This window comes from Aedes aegypti, chromosome 2 (assembly GCF_002204515.2).
Source record: "Aedes aegypti strain LVP_AGWG chromosome 2, AaegL5.0 Primary Assembly, whole genome shotgun sequence".
Lineage (NCBI taxonomy): Eukaryota > Metazoa > Arthropoda > Insecta > Diptera > Culicidae > Aedes > Aedes aegypti.
This window is the reverse complement of record NC_035108.1, coordinates 227,052,933-227,070,619: the sequence shown is the minus strand read 5'-3', so window position 1 is coordinate 227,070,619 and position 17,687 is coordinate 227,052,933. Positions and strand designations below refer to the sequence as shown.

At 36.3% G+C, this 17,687-nt stretch overlaps 1 protein-coding gene across 2 annotated transcripts in view; it reads left to right on the top strand.

Moving 5' to 3' along the window:
- The first annotated feature begins 2,308 nt into the window (after positions 1 to 2,308).
- Positions 2,309 to 17,687, top strand: part of LOC5572039 (mediator of RNA polymerase II transcription subunit 9) — a 42,656-nt gene continuing 27,277 nt past the window's right edge. The window contains exons 1-2 of one of the 2 annotated variants that reach the window (XM_001660096.2): positions 2,309 to 2,583; positions 2,693 to 2,756. Coding sequence is in view for 1 of the 2 variants with exons in the window: in XM_021844221.1 (XP_021699913.1) it covers positions 2,444 to 2,583; positions 2,693 to 2,756 (204 nt within the window). In the remaining variant the exon portion in view is untranslated. The remainder of the gene's footprint in view (positions 2,584 to 2,692; positions 2,757 to 17,687) is intronic. The other variant, XM_021844221.1, reaches the window with a different exon arrangement.

The window sequence follows — 17,687 nt, the reverse complement described above, 5'->3', positions numbered from 1 at the left end:
TAGTCAACAAGACAGACTCGAGGGCGAAGATGCCATTCACTTTCTGGCAAAATCTTTTTCTTTTTCAGCAGATTGTTTAGTTGCAAGTGGATTTTAATTGGGTCCTAAAATTTTTAATAAAATCTTGTTTTTATTTAACAACCCGAAAGAGCATGTTACTTAAACTACTTTAGCATTTTTTTCCCGCTTAAATAACGGCTATATCATATTTAAACTTTAATTTAAAAATTGGGTCCATAAATGAACCTTGACACTTGAGATCATGTTTGACGTTCGCTTAGTCGACAAAAACACCACAGGGGTTTTAGTTTCAACACTGGGGTTGTTCCTAACTGACATTTCGGAAGGGACACGGAAAACAAAATACACCCAAAATTTGAGTTTAAGCCAAGGGGTGTGACAAAATCTAAAAAAATGTTTTTTCGACTTAAACCAACGGAAAACATTAGAAAATTGAGTAAACATGTGTTTTTGGCTTAAACTTAAGCGTTTGGCACTAAAATCGGGACAGGGCTTTAGGACCCTATTGAATTGGTCACCTATCCCGACATTGCTGCTGCTAAAAATGAAGCCTGCTGCTCAAACGGACTGAATATGCAACTGATAGCCGATATGTTTCCTCGAGAGCGTAGCTGCTTCTACAACGGGGCGAGCGCCTGGAGGACGTTGAGGCGGCTTCAATGAGGGACCACGAGGAAGCACCTGGACGAGGAGACATGACCTAGACGAGGAGGCAGAATCTCGGTGAGGAGGTAGAGCGTGGACGGAAGGTGGAGTCTGGACGGGAGGTGGCTTGGACGAGGTGCCGAAGAGTTGGAGGCCAAGATGCTGAGAACGAGGCTGAAGGTGCGGATGCTGGCTGATCGACGTGCTCGGAAGTGCTGGAGGAACTCGGCAGTCAGGAGGAGCTTGGAGGACGGCGCGGTTGACCAAGAGGACGATGGTGCAGCTAGCCAGGAGAAGCTCGACTAGGAGGAGTTCGGTAGCTGGAGCTTTGTGGACAAGAGAGCTCGGGTGGCAGATGGCGGTTTGAAGGTTGTATGATGAGGAGGAGTGTTGGAGAGCAGGTACGTCACACACCCTGCAGTGGCGATGTCTATGGGTAAGAATTGTAGAGGTAGTATTTTAAGTGAATGAATTGTAGATATCTTTACCCGGACATGAAATAAAAGAGAGGAGCTGACTGGTAGCGATATCAGTCAGTAGCTTGCGGCGCGGTGCGAATAGCCTTGTTTTTTTAGTCGTTATTATTTCAACATTTCTGAGTGTAGATAAATGTCCAATATTTGTAAAAGAGGGCCATTTAAACCATGAGCTTGACTTTATAAGAATCTTTCTCAATAAATAATCAATTAAAAATAATTTTCTAAAAAGAAATAGAAATAAACCTATTCCATTCGAACCATATCAACAACTGTTACTTGTTAATGTAGGATTGTACCGGAACTATAATATCATCTTTCCGGTAGTGTAATTGGGTCCTAAAATTTTTAATGAAATCTTGTTTTTATTTAATAACACGAAAAAGCATGTTACTGTAATTATTTTAGCAATTTTTCCCGCTCAAATAATGGCTATATCATGTTTAAACTTTAATTTAAAAATTTGGTCCATAAATGAACCTTGACACTTAAGATCATGTTTGACGTTCGCTTAGTCGACAAAAACACCACAGGGGTTTTAGATCGACCACTGGGGTTGTTCCTATCTGACATTTCGTAAGGGAAACGGAAAACAAAATACACCCAAAATTTGAGTTTAAGCCAAAGGATGTGACAAAATCTAAAAAAAATGTTTTTTGGGCTTAAACCAACGGAAAACATTAGAAAATTGAGTAAACATGTGTTTTTGGCTTAAATTTAAGCGTTTGGCACTAAAATCGGGACAGGGCTTTAGGACCCTATTATCAACCTTTATATAAATATATGTCCCCTCGTGGTTCTTGTTGAAAATTTGTATGAGACAAATTGAATTTTGGAACGGTAAATAAACATTCTTAACAACCATATGTTCGGATCTCGGAAAACCTTACTCATTACATTCGAAACATTACCCAGATATGGTAGCCTTAGAAGGAACCATTCTGGAAATGTTTGGAGGTGGACCATAAACCACATTTATTAAGGTTCTGTTGTGGTTTGCATTTATGCGGGTTTCTGATTTTTTTTCGGGATATACAGGATATTTTTAACTCTACGCCATTATTCTGGCACTTTTGAACTTTGTGAAAATGGTTCATTTTTACACTAGCCATTTTTAGCGTGCAGGTCTCGAGCAATGACATTTGACAGTTGGAATTCCAATTGGAACATTGGGAACGTTCCGTCTTTTCTTCCAGGAATGAAAACACTCTTTCTGTTCTTCGAAAGGTTGTGTCGGTAACTGGAGTCATTGTATTATTTACTGAAAATTAAAATGCAAAATTAGGCTGAATAATTGTATAATGGAATCAATGCAGCTCGACCAAACTGATGTGAAGCCACAATTACAGACAGGAAACATCGACAATTCCTCGTCGGAAACGGAAGCGCCAAAAGTTACGGAGCTTGAGATCTTGCCTGTCATATACGAAATAATCAGAAGGTAGATATGTAAATAAAATATACTGTCGTAATGTTTGTTTCGTTTTTAGACAACAAAAAGGTGTGTTATATAAATATAATTCGTCGTCTTATCTTTTCATAACTAAAAGCATCGAAAAGGATCCTGTGGACAACGCTGCGAAGCAAAAAGAAAGCCAGGATTGCAGCCAGAAGGTATGTTTGAAAAAGTAGAAACGCTTCTAAAGCACAATAATTATGCGGCGTAGTTTTCAAAAAAGTATGATAGTGAAGATTCTTTGTTTCACTTTTATGGCCAAGTCATGATTTGTAGGCAGGGTCTAATGGTTATGGCTTCTGTTTTTCAAGCGTGAAGGTCATGGGTTCAATCCCCAGGCTTCGACCCTTTTCTTTGTAAAACTGTAGTTATAGGGCAAATGATTTATTAGTAGAGCACCTAAGAGAAAGCAGCTGAAAATTGCTGGTAAAATCATGAGATACGATATTTTAACGCATTAGTCGATAGATTTCAAATCCTATCATTCAAATCAAGGTTGACGCCACCTAATTTTCATTTTTACAATGTCCGCTTTTTTTCCGGTACAATTGTCCAACTTCCTGGTTTTCGATTGTGCTAACAGAACGTAGGGTTACGGTCTTATTTTGGATGAAGGAAGATATTTTAGGTTTTTGTCCGAATTTAGTAAGGTACCGTGGGGCAAGTGGGTAATGGAATTCGCATAGTTGAGATTCTTCAAATTCTAGAGACTTTAAATTGAAACAAATGAGATCGTGTATATTTTTTAGCTTGACTCCCACCAAATATAAGCAGCATGCTGAAATTGATTTTTATGAAAAGTTGAAGAAAAAAATACAGAAAAAGTTTTTGAAAAATGTCTCCTTACTTTTCACTTGCCCCAAAAGTGGGGCAAGTGAAAAGTTTACCGTTTTGAACAATAATTTCGAAAACAAACAGTTATATTCACGATTTCTATTAGCTTTAACATTTGTTAAGGCTTCCCAATGAACAATAACATAAGTAACATGTAAACAAAGAAAATGTTATTCTTTTCACTTGAATTTTCTTCTGTTCAGTTATGTTAGTTGAAGTGATTCGACAACATTTCCAATGTTAGTTCTTACATTATAGGACAGCAAATGCATTTCTGCTCGGTAGAATTTCCACCGCTCGTTATTTGTTTTTGAGAAAGTCGAATATGACGTCGGATAACTCTTCGGGAAAAATCAAACGGAATCCTTCAATAACGTATTTAGAATCTTTTTTATGTGGATAGACCTCTACCCCATTTTTATGTTTTGAACTAGCTTACATAGACATTCCACGAGATTTCCGTGTGTTCTCTATTATTGCAACTTTTCAGTCAACGTCTTCCTTTTAATTGGCTGCCCGAAGTAGACATATTAATATTGTAATGTTTAGCAACATCTTTTAGAGAAGTTCCATGATTTCTAATAGCTTTTAACCCTAGAGTATAGTGTTTCTTGAATTATCAGCACGTTATGTTTTTCTATGATAATTGCGAACCATGGTTACTTATGGCTACTTAAAGAGAAAACTCAAATTCAATCTCCAATGATAAACTTTTCACTTGCCCCACCTGATAAGAAAATTGACAGTGTTTAATTTTAGTTATTTTTAGGTCTACGTCGAATTAATTCTAAAACTTTTTTTATTGCAGTTTGAAACTGTCACAGAGGACAACTAAGAAGTGGTACAGGAAATTATTTTCCGCAACTTTTTTCCACTGAAAATATTAGAATAAGATTGTGCGCCGCCAACTTGTTACGGAGTAACAGTTGACAGGTTAACAATTTTTCACTCTATTATGCAAAAATGGCTGAAAAATCTCAGAAATCTGTTACCTATCGTAATGTTCTTAATGGCCTCAAAGGTTTACGCATGAGTTTAAAACGTTAATTCACATATTCAGTAAAATATATCAATTGTTTTCACTTACCCCATTTACCCACTTACCCCGCGGTACCTTATTTGCACAGCGTATCAACGTCAATAAAGGTGTCAAAGCGCAAAAAAAAAAAACTTCCTCTTTAAGGTGATTATAGAACGAAGCCACACCTCAAATTTTCAAGAGCACAAGACTAGAGAATCAAACAGCGCTCTGCGTTGAAAATTTATCCCATTGGTCGCCACTAGGAAGCAAGCAATTTGATTGATTTTCTACGCGAAATGATGTCAGATTCTCCAGTCTTGTGCACTTGAAAATTCCAAAGTTTGGCTTCGTTTTATAACCACCTTAAGTTTTTTTTAATTTTGTTTTGGATTCTTTTATAAGTAGGTCATTTCAAAATGGACATGTTTTATATCTAGGGTTCTGTGTCAGGCAACACTATCATCCTAATTTGGTAAAACTAAATTAAACTTTTATTAACATTTTGTTAACACCATTTTACATTTCATTTGCCGTAGTAGCTCAGATTGTTTCAACATTGGATATAACTTAGGTCTAGTTTTAGGAACTTGCTTGGCCACCGGCCACCGGAGATATTCTGGATTTTCCAAGGTCATGTCCAAATGGCATTTTTTCTGTCGCTTGTATTTTTGTGCGGTATGAAGTTGTATATATGTTTACAATTTTCCTAGAAACTAGAACTAATAGGAAGTTGAATGCCGGTGGACGCATTATGATTCGTTGAAAATCTTCAGAAATATGACCATTTCCGTACAACTGGTCCGGGAAAATATGATCAGTCATGTTTGTATTACCAATCATGTAAATATTATTCGTAGTTATATTCAAGTGGCATCAATCTTCAAAATGATGCATCCAGCAGCACATTCCGAACCATTAGATGCACTGACCACTCTATAGTAGGTTGCAGGTGCCCTAGGGGAAGTGGCCAATTAGGAACATATCTGGAGTCATATAAATATGGGCATTAAATTTCAATATTTTTAAAGGTGAAGCTTCTGGAAGCATTTTCAGCATCACCGGCTGATATGAGTACTCTATAGTAGGTTCCAAGTGCCCCGGGGGATGTTGCCAATTTAAAATTTGGCCGGAAACACATCAATATGAGTCAGTTGGCAATCGCTCTTCGTGTGCGACACACGTTCTTTTACTGTGCTCTGGTTTAACTTTACTGCTCACCACGTCTGTACGTTGCATTCAATTTAGAATGACATCGTATAGAAAGAACACCTTGGTAGTAGACTTTAGTGTCCTGCCGAAGCGACCAGATGTGGACCAGGTAGAGGAGTTTCTACGGGACTTTGTCAAACTTGACATGACGGACGATCGTAACGTCCAATTACACAACCTTCAGAATCGTGTGTACATAGAGATGAACGACGCCGGTGTAGCCCCGCGGCTATTCAAACAACATCATCTCCAGCATTGCATCGTGTACAAGGGAGCGACGTACCACATCCCGATTTACGTGGATGGACCTTTAACGACCTTGAGGATCCACGATCTTCCTCCGCAAATGGCAAACACTGCCATCAACGATCACATGGAGCAATACGGTAAAGTGATATCTATTGAAAACGAAGTGTGGAAGAATTATTTCAAGGGTTTACCGAACGGCGTCAGAATCGTACGTATGCGGCTAGATAAAGCGGTACCGTCGCACATTGTGGTCAACGGGCAGCATACATATGTAAGCTGCCAGAAAACAAGTGAACCAAAGGCACAGCCGCAAACACTTCCAAAGTCGAAAGAGCAAAACAATAACGACACCAACCAATCCACTACAATGGGCCTATTACTGCCAGCTGAAACGAGCGACGACGACAACGACGACAGCACCGATGACGACAACGCAGACGTTGGCACGATAGAAACCAGTACGGAGTTGGACTCTGCGAAGAGGCGATTCCCGAGTAGCACATATGTTATAACTGTGTATTATCAGCTTATATATGACTAATTTTGGTCATATATCAGTTGATAATACACAATTATAACATGTGTGTTGCTGGGGTTGTCAATCGATAAGGCGGATGGGACGAGAAAAGAACAATCATCGAAAAGAGCATGCAATGAGAATTCGGAATCGGACTGGAAGGTGTATCATACCCGGTCAAGAAAAAAAAAGATTGTGACAAAAGATTAGAATTAATATTTTACGACACGAATGCACTACTTCAGTGTAAAGTGTCGCTAATAAATAAAAAAAAAATCAATATGAGTATAAAACATCAAGATTTTTGAAGGTGATGTTTCTGGAAGCATTAACAGAGCAACTTATTAATATGACCACTGTATAGTAGATTCCATGTCCCCTGGGGGAAGTCGATAATTAGGAACATGCCTGGAACCATATCAGTATGAGTATCACACTTCTAGATTTTCGTACATGATGCTCCCGGGAGCATGTGGGTAATTCGGAAGCATCACCTTCTGACATCTTGATATAATTCCGGACATGTTTTGAATTGGCCACATTTCTCGGGGCATCTAGAACCAACTATAGAGTGGCCATGGCAGCCGATGGTGCTGAAATATTTCCAGAAATCTTTGAAATTATTGATGTTTGATGTCCATATTGATATGGTTCCAGATATGTTCCTAATTGGCCACTTCCCCTAGGGCACCTGGAACCTATTATAGAGTGGTCAGTGCATCTTATGGTTCTGAATATGCTGCTGGATGCATCATTTTGAAGATTGATGCCACTTGCATATAGCTCCGAATAATATTTACATGATTTGTAATACTAACATGACTGACCATATTTTCCGGAGCCAGTTTTACGGAAATGGTCATGTTTCTGAAGATTTTCAACGAATCTTAATGCGTCCGCCGGCATTCAACTTCTTATTAGTTCTGGTTTTCAGGTAAAATGTAAACATCTATACAACTTCACAACTCACAAAAATACAAGCGACAGAAAAAATGCCATTTGGACATGACCTCGGAAAATCTGGAATGTCTCCGGTGGCCGGTGGCCAATATCCATGGCCAAGCAAGTTCCTGAAACTAGACCAAATTTGCCGTCGACTGCTTTCGGATGCATCAATGTTTCATAAAGTTATAAGCATTTGAATTTAGGCAAAATTTTGCCTATCTCAATCATTTTGCCCATCCCCTGTAGGCTAATTTGATATCCAATGTCATACTTGTTATTTGCAGCGAAAACTAGATGAATAACAAAGAGAGCCTATATTACGTAATATCAGCTCTAGCCTGAACGTAGTATAAAGCGTTGTTACAATAAACTCAGAAATACGGATAGTCGCAAAATTACTAAATTGTAGTAAATTATGACCATTTTCTATCTGCCTCTCTGTCTCTCTTTAGTGCATTTTTATGCTTTTTTGTCAATTCGCCTCGCTAAGCTTGAACCCAGTCGAAATGACAGTGTAAAAATCACAGCAGAATGAAAGAGTAGCAGTTAGAAAATAGTCATTAATGCATAAGCTTTAGTAATTCGATGACTTTTTTTAGTGTATATTTTGGAACCACATAAGTATTAGAGTGGTTCAAAAAATAGTTTTTGCTCCACACCGCTCATTCGATTTTAGATCAAATTCTGAGTGTCCTCCCAAAATTCGAGCTCATTTGGCTGAAAACTGAGACTGCACAAGCTCTTCAAAGTTTATATGGGAATTACTATGAGAAAAGCAACCAATTCATTCAATCGGTCATAGTGTTTGCCCATGTGCTCTTGGGGATTAGAACTACGTTGATACTGTGAGATACATTGATCAGCTACAACTTTGCCGAAGATCGTTTTCAAATCGAACGCCTCAGTAATTAGTTATTTATTTATATCCAGTCACAAATTCTTCAGCAGTGCTCATTTAACTTCTGAACAGGCAACATTGCTGCACCTGGCGCAAAAGATAGCACGCACAAATCATGGCTACTATGTTTTACTGCATATATCCAGTGATGCCTGCAGGACAGCCCAATAATTATAGCAAAAGTTTTACAACTCATTCAAAAAATAATAACTAATTACTGGGGCGTCCGATTTGAAAACGATCTTCAGCAAAGTTGTAGGCTATTATTGTATCTCACAGCATCAACATAGTTCTAATCCCCAAGAGCACATGGGCAAACACTATGACCGATTGAATGAATTGCTTGCTTTTCCCATAGTAATTCCCATATAAACTTTGATGAGCTTGTGCAGTCTCAGTTTTCATCCAAATGAGCTCAAATTTTGGGAGGACACTCAGAATTTGATCAAGAATCGAATGAGCGGTAAGGAGCAAAAACGATTTTTTGAACCACTCTAGTAAGTATATATTTTAGACTCCCGGCATTTATATTCGATTGGAGACAAAGTCGACAAAGATACTGATCGTTTAACCCTTCAATACCCAACCCCGCCTTTAGACAGGGTACACTTTGGAATTTTGTGCATTTTGTCGTAGCTCGGAAATCAAAACGATTTTATTTTTGACATAAACATTGGCTCATAACACGCATATAAGAAAAGTTTTTTTATAACCATTGATTTTTTTTTTGTATTATTATTATATATTATATTATTATATAGTATTATTATGATTATTATATTATTATATATTATTTTTTGTATATATGTATATGTACCTTTTATATTTTTCTACGATCAACCTATCACAGAAGAGGAGCTTGATGGTTTTAAATAAAACAATTTCACACCTGTATTTCCGTTAATTACACGGAAAATATAAAAACAAACTGTTAAATATTATAATTTAATATTTTTAAAAGTAAGGTACCGCGGGGCAAGTGGGTAAATGGGGTAAGTGAAAACAATTGATATATTTTACTGAATATGTGAATTAACGTTTTAAACTCATGCGTAAACCTTTAAGGTCATTGAGAACATTACGATAGGTAAGAGATTTCTGAGATTTTTCAGCCATTATTGCATAATAGAGTGAAAAATTGTTAACCTGTCAACTGTTACTATGTAACAAGTTGGCGGCGTACAATCTTATTTTAATATTTTCAGTGGAAAAAAAGTTGCGGAAAATAATTTCTTGTACCACTTCTTAGTTGTCCTCTGTGACAGTTTCAAACTGCAATAAAAAAAGTTTTAGAATTAATTCGACGTAGACTTAAAATAACTAAATTTAAACACCGTCAATTTTCTTATCAGGTGGGGCAAGTGAAAAGTTTATCATTAGAGATTGAATTTGTGTTTTCTCTTTAAGTAGCCATAAGTAAACATGGTTCGCAATTATCATAGAAAAACATAACGTGCTGATAATTCAAGAAACACTATACTCAAGCGTTAAAAGCTAGTAGAAATCATGGAAATTCTCTAAAAGATGTTGCCAAATATTACAATATCAATATGTCTACTTCGGGCAGCCAATTAAAAGGAAGACGTTGACTGAAAAGTTGCAATATTAGAGAACACACGGAAATCTCGTAGAATGGCTATGTAAAGCTAGTTCAAAACATAAAAATGGGGTATAGGTCTACCCACATAAAAAAGACCCTAAATACGTTATTGAAGGATTCTGTTTGATTTCTCATGAAGAGAGTTATCCGACGTCATATCCGACTTTCTTAAAAACAAATAACGAGCGGTGGAAATTCTACAGAGCAGAAATGCAATTGCTGTCCTATAATGTAAGAACTAACATTGGAAATGTTGCAGTTATAATGTTGTCGAATCATTTCAACTAACATAACTGAACAGAAAAAAAATGAAGTGAACAGTATAACATTTTCTTTGTTTACATGTTACTTATGTTATTGTTCATTGGGAAGCCTTAACAAGTGTTAAAGCTAATAGAAATCGTGAATGTAACTATTTGTTTTTGAATTTATTGTTCAAAACGGTAAACTTTTCACTTGCCCCACTTTTGGGGCAAGTGAAAAGTAAAGAGACATTTTTCAAAAACTTTTTCTGTATTTTTTTCTTCAATTTTTCATAAAAATCAATTTCAGCATGCTGCTTATATATGGTGGAAGTCAAGCTAAAAAATATACACAACCTCATTTGTTTCAATTTAAAGTCTCTAGAATTGGAAGAATCTCAACTATGCGAATTCCGTTACCCACTTGCCCCACGGTACCTTACCGTAAAAATTTGAATTTTTATTATTCCCAAAAATCAGAAATTTTAGATAACGCAAAATTATATTTTGATCGAAAATAAAAATTGGAGTATTAGAGGGTTAATATGCTTGCGCATGCACGCAAAAAAAAGTGCGGTAAAAACTACCATTTTAGGGGGTTAACTTAAGCGTTCGCACCGGCAATTTTCAGCAGACCCGAAATGCACTTGATTTTATTATGTCTGTAGTCGCAATCAGATTGTTTTAAATTATTTCTGTCAAATGTACCAGTAATGCGGTGGGGTGTACCGTAAACATAGTAAATTGGTCTGAATTTCCATGGTAGTTTCAAGAATGGGCGTAGTCAGCTAAAATAGTTATTTTTACCACAGATTTTTTTCCGTGTGGTCTGAACCAATATTTCCCAAACAGTGCTCCGTAGTATTTCTTCGCGATTTCGGAAATATTTCTTAAACTCTTTAATCACACTTCTAAGAGCACGACAAATACTAATATGAACAACAAAGAAAAGCCTTTAAATGTTTTACCAAACTTTATGAACTATGACGACAGTCACTTCAGGGGCAGAAATAACGGAAAGTGTGATCATGACAACAGCCAAAAACCAAAGGTGTTCATAAACAGATGTCGAAAAGGAAACAATTTCCTTCCACCTGACAGGGAGCTTCTGGCTGTAGCAAAGGATCGATACTCGAGACCGCCAACGAACTATCCACCTATACAATTCCAAAGGGGGGAAACTCTAAACCCCTATACAGTCTGCAATGGTCAACAACGTCACGTTCCCGCCACCAACCAACCAACAAACTGGATGGAGCCGAGCTGTCCTTCAACATCAACTGCATCATGCAAATCGTGTGGATGTACTAGGTACTCGTGTTTTCAACGAAACTGACGCTCTCCCTAGATGAAGAAAATAACAATGACGTGTTAGATCTAAATATATCTTCAAATTTAACAAGTACCGAATTGCAAGATGAAGAGGTAACTAATCTAAGTAAATCAGATTATTCTACTACTTTTGAAACTTCTTCACAGTTAGGTACAGAAGTTTTGGTTTACTGCCAAAACTTTAACCGTATGAAAAGCGCTTCTAAGATGAAAGAAATCCATAGTAGAATTTTAACATGTCCCTACACAGTTATTTTGGCAACAGAAACTAGCTGGGATGAAACTGTGAATAGTGAAGAAGTTTTTGGAAATAATTATGATGTTTTTAGGAATGATCGTGACTGTCAAACGTCTGAGAAGAAGTCAGGAGGAGGAGTCTTAATTGCTGTTTCTACATTGTTTAGTGCAGAAATCATAGAAACCACTAAATTTAAAGAGTTTGAGCATGTATGGGTGAAGGTACACATAGCAGGCGAAACGCATGTGTTTGTGTCTGTGTATTTTCCGCCGAAAAACGCTCGTAAAATAGTTTATGAGAAATTTTACAATATTGTTGAACATGTTATTGGCGGATTTCCTCCCGAAACAAAAGTGCATATATATGGAGATTTCAATCAACGTGATATTGATTTCTTCCCAGACGTCGACAACGAGAGCATCCTGCTGCCAATATTTGGAGAAAATGAGGCTTTGCAATTTATATGTGATACATCGGCAAGTCTAGGTCTAAACCATATTAACCACGTTAAAAATCAGCAGAACTGTTATTTAGATCTCTTAATGACCAATACTGTGTGGTAGAATCATTGACTCCCTTATGGAAAAACGAACTTTTTCATACAGCTATTGAGTTTTCTTCTGCACGAAGGAAATAACAGACCTAAAGATTGCGACTTTGAAGAAGTTCATGATTATCGTTCAGCAAATTATGACAATATAAGACAGAAAATCAATCAAGTAAGTTGGCAAAATGTGTTAAGAAACGAAGAAAATGTTGAATCTGCCGTTAAAATGTTTTACAAAATTTTAAACGACATAATACACGACGATATACCCTTAACCCACCGTCGGTCGCCCTAGTGTACTGAGTACACGCACTTTGCGAAAACTCGAAAAACACGATGAAAACCCCTTCAAATTGATCCGGGTGTTGGTCCTATTCCAAGATCTACTCTTCTTCTTGCTTGTAGGGAAGAAATTTTTCGAAAAAAATCAACGAAAAGTATTTGAAAACTTCGTGTTTCTAACCTAAGTTTTTACGCGTGTACTCAGTACACCAGTGCGACCGCTCGTGTAACTTATTTTTACCGGGCCCGTCACACGAGCGGTCGCATCGTGTACTGAGTACACGCGGAGCATGTTGATTATAAATCTAAAACTAGGCAAGATAGAGTATTGAAGTCTTCGGCAAATTTCTTCAGTGCAACGGTACCAATTGGTCAGTGGACAAATGAAACTTTGAAAACATCATCACCCTTCAGTGGCCATCGGAATGTGTCCCGGGGGAACCGGTGAAGTGGACATTTCGCAATGCAACATCTTGATCACAAATATCTCAGGATCTAGATTTTTTAGCAAGATGGTGTCTTCGGCAAAGTTGTTCAGTAAATCAAGGACTAACATGAGATTGGCTGCTTGTTTCGGAATTCTGTCACCAGTTGGCGCTAGTGAGCATGTAATTTTTCAAACACGGATATCTCAGGATCCTAATTACCTAGAAAGATGCGGTCTTCGACAAAGTTGTTTAGTAGATCAAGGACTATCATATCATAGGCCATCCAACTTGAAATTCTGCCATCAGATGGCGCTAGTGAGCATGCAATCTTTCAATCACGAGTATCTCATGATCCCGATTTTTTAGAAATATGGTGTTTTTGGCAAAGTTGTTCGATAGTTCAAGGAGTAATATGTGGTGATCTATTTAATTCGGAATTCTTTCACCAGTGAGTATGACGTATTTTGAACACAGATATCTTAGATTACTTAGAAAGTTGACGTCTTCAACAAAAGTGTTGAGTAGGTGATATGCCATGTGATAGGCCACCCAACTTGAAATTCTACTACCAGATGGCGCTTGTAAGCATGCTGTATTTTGATCGGGGTAAGCTGTAAAGTAGATCAAGGACCAAACATGTGATGTGACGTTTGATTCGCAATTTTTCCACAACACGGTGTTAATGATTATTAGAGCGGTTCATAATATAAAAAAGTTTGAAAATCCAATCTCGCATATGTTCGTTACTATAATTACCATAAATATAATGTTCTGTGAAATTTTCAGTTTTCTAGGTGGTTAAATGGTGGCCCAAAGACGATGTAGGTTTATATGCAAATTACTATGGAGAACTTTTAAAAAATGTTCCAAACACGTTAATACCAGATTGTAAGTACAAACTTATCATCACATAGTAAAAACTCATTCTTCAAACTATAATAAAGTAATTTGCTGAAGAGATAAATTCATTCCAACGGATAGGTGAAGAGATATTCATGAGTTTGTTTGCTTTTATTTAGCTTAATACGGGATTGTAGCCCTGCAAACATTAAAAAAGAAATTCCCAAACAATTTAGCTCAAAAGGGATTTGTTTTTTCAGCAACATCCTTCATTAGGGTTTGAAGAATGAGTTTTCACTATGGGATGATAAATTTGTACTTACATTACAGTACTAACGTGTCTGGAACATTTCTCAAAAATTTTCCATAGTAATTTCCATATAAACACACTTTGTCTTTGGGCCACCTTTAAATCACCACCGAAAAAGCTGAAAATTTCACAGAACACTATTTTTATGGTAAGGATGATAAGGAAGATGCGGGAGATTGGATTTTCAAACATATTTATATTTCTTATTTTGAAAATAAAATTAGATTAGAAATATGACGTCTTTGATCAAGTTATATTGTATATCACGGGCCAACGTGTAAGAGGTAAAATGTACTCAAAATTCTTCCACATTCAATTTAAAATACAGTGGGATGCTAGATGTACTTCCATCAGGCTACGCTAGAGATCCCAAATTTTTCTAATGCAGAATCTCGAGTTCCCGATCATTTTGAAAGTTGACGTCTTCTTCAAAGTTATTCAGTAAGTAAGTGCTGACATGTCATGGGCAATTATATTTGGAATTATGTAACCCGGCGAAAGTGAGCATTTTATTTTCTGAACATCTTATGATTCTGATCATTTGGGCTATCAGTGCACGTTTTATCAAATGTTAAAATATTTCGCTACCAGTGAATTGATAGGCAAGCACAAAATAACACAAGGGATATAAGGTTCATTATCGTTCAAAATCTAGATTCAAATTGATCAATCTTATTTTTATATTTAGCCTATTAATCGAACTTCTGATGAATAAATTGATTATGTTTGCGTGAAAAGACTTCGTAAAACACAAAGCAGAAAGTGATTCTATAAAAAAAATATGTCAAAATGAAAAGGAGGACGAATTTCATAAAAAATTGTTTCAAGAAAAATCCAACACAATTTGTAAAGAGAACAGAAAACGCCATATTTCTAAATACTGTCAAACCTCCATGAATCGATGTTCCATGGACCAATGCACGAGTTCACTAATTTGACGTTTGAGCGGTGCCGAATCACTGGTTTCCATGGTCACATAAGACGGATTTCACGCCAACTCGACACGCGATTGGCAGCACCCCTTCAGAATTCAATGAAACTTTCTGGATGTCAAAAGTATGTGAAACTAAGATACTTTGCATATTTTGTATTTTCAAAATCGATCTAGACTAACATTTGAAAAGGGTCAAAGTTTTTTTTTACTTTTTTTATAAACCCGTACAACTCGAAAACGGTAATACCTACAAAAAAGTGTTGTATGGGGGACTGTCGTGAAATTTCCTGACGTTTTAGAAAAAAATATTGAAAAAATAAAAAAACATTTTCTACACCGGAAAAACAATGATTCAAAACTTTAAAGTCGATTTAAAAAAACGGCCATTTCAGATTTTGATCATCCTTAAGCAAAAAGTTTCGTAATTAAATTTACTAAAAGTCGTCCATACATTGCAAATTGGGCATATTTTAGGGAAAAAAGTTTTTCTAACAACGAATTTTTAAGTCCAAAATTTTTTATTTTGATTTTTTTTTATTTCGTTTTAAATAGTCTAGTATACTCATATTTTGATGTGATAAATGAGTTTTAATCACAAAATAGATTATATCTGTTCTATTGGGAGTAGTTAAAAGAAATAAAACGGAATTATACAGAGTTTTTTTTTAATTAAATCCAATTGATCTCGCACCAAACCGCTTATGAGAAAATGAACTCCGTCTAACAATCCGATGGGTTTTTAATGGATGGAAAGATATCACAATAATATTTTATTTCTTATTTGGTCAAAGCCAATCTTAACAGGTGTCTGGAAAGGGTCAATATTATGCTTCTAAAAAAAAGTCGTGGTTTTTTTTTTATCATGCATCATTATTTTTATTATTGCTATATATCCTAAAACGTAGTATCTGCACATGAATATTTACATTATTTTTGGGCTTTACTGAATAAATTGAAAATTTTTGGTTCATCCTCTGAATTGGTATACCGTTTGGCTGCAATTTGTGTATCACTAATAGGCATAAAACAATGATATTTTTGGGTACCTGGGACAGTTTTAACCTTATCAAACAATTCCATCAACTCCTCTGACATTTTAACATACTTCATTACATATATAACAGAAATTTAATTTGGTGATACATGTATCAGTTTGTTTCACTGCCCAGTCGAATAGTTCTCGCGGAGTTGAGATTGTGTTTCCATAGTCTTTTGCAAGACTTGCTCTTTTTGCCATTCGCTTGAGAGTGCCACCAATAGCGTCACAGGGGCCTTTGCCGTGGGATGTGGCAAAAAAGTGCCATTCTGCTTCCAATCCATATATTTTCTTGAAATTACATAAGCTGGCAAAATATTTTTTATTTTTATAATGAGCTGCAGCTCCATCTGACATAAAAATAACTTTTGAGAAATTTATTTTTTGTTTAACAAAATTTATTATCTTTTTTATGGTAAATCGCGAATGGGTGTATCGTTGCTTGGGAATTATTCCAGTGATATCCTTGAGCAGCGTTTTGTATGATAAAACTATAATTTTCAGAAAAGTCGCTAATTACCAGCATTTCACCTTGTTTTAAGGAGTTTTTTGTTTCGTAGAAAAGAAGACTGTTCTTTGCAAATAAAATCATGAGTTATTAGCTTATCAACTTTCTCCACGAAATACGTAACAAATTCTTCAACAGGCTTTATTATAGTTTCTAAATTACAGCGATCGGTGGTGAGCCATTGCTGAAAAACTACATCTTCTTTGTCGCTTTCCTCTAAAAGCGAGATTAGTTCTCCTGTAATATTTTATTTGGAATTACACTTTTCACATTCTCGAAAAAAAACAATCAGTCGTTCTTACTAAACATCGCATAACAGTTTTTCACAAATTTCTGCCTGAGAGACAATTCCTAAACTGTTAAGCATTAATTTAACATTTTCGTGGTATGTGCACACACATACATTGTGAATTCCTGTGCTATCGAGAAGCCTACAATGTCATGACGTACAGCTTTGGTGATCTACACTGACTTTTTAATTCGATAGACCAAGCTCCTCATGTTTCTCGACGAGATTGGGGATAAATTCAAAGTTTCAATAATACTGTTGAATTTTTCCACGTTGTAGGAGCCTAGTAATTCATCCGCTGATGGGACGGATGGCAAAGATGAACAGGACGGGACTGCTTCTGAAATATACAATAATGTCGAATTAATATATTGATATGGGTTCTACAGGGTGTCCGCAAATTATCCGTACAAACTTTGAAGACCTGTCTCTTAAAAATCAAGCATGATAAATTCAATATTCTTGCATGGTTTCAACCATTAGCTTATTATATCCTCAAGGTGTAAGTTTGACACATTTACGAATTGAAATATTTGTCAAACCAAGCCAAATGTGTTGAGGTGTCTTTAAAAGAGTTGTTTTTCGAGCTTAATGACGGAAGAGAAATGTCTATAGAACTCATTGAATTTGAACCGTATAATTTTCTATTTCCAGTCAAACTTGAAGCCACTAAACTGTAGGTTACTTCAAATGATAATAGAACATTTGGATTCGTCTCGTTTAGATTTTAGGGATAACACATCTCCAGTATGACTAGCGGCCCTCAGGAAAATCGTCCCGGAAAAATTTAAATTTATGTTTCTCAGTAACAAGCACTCAATTCGAAATTA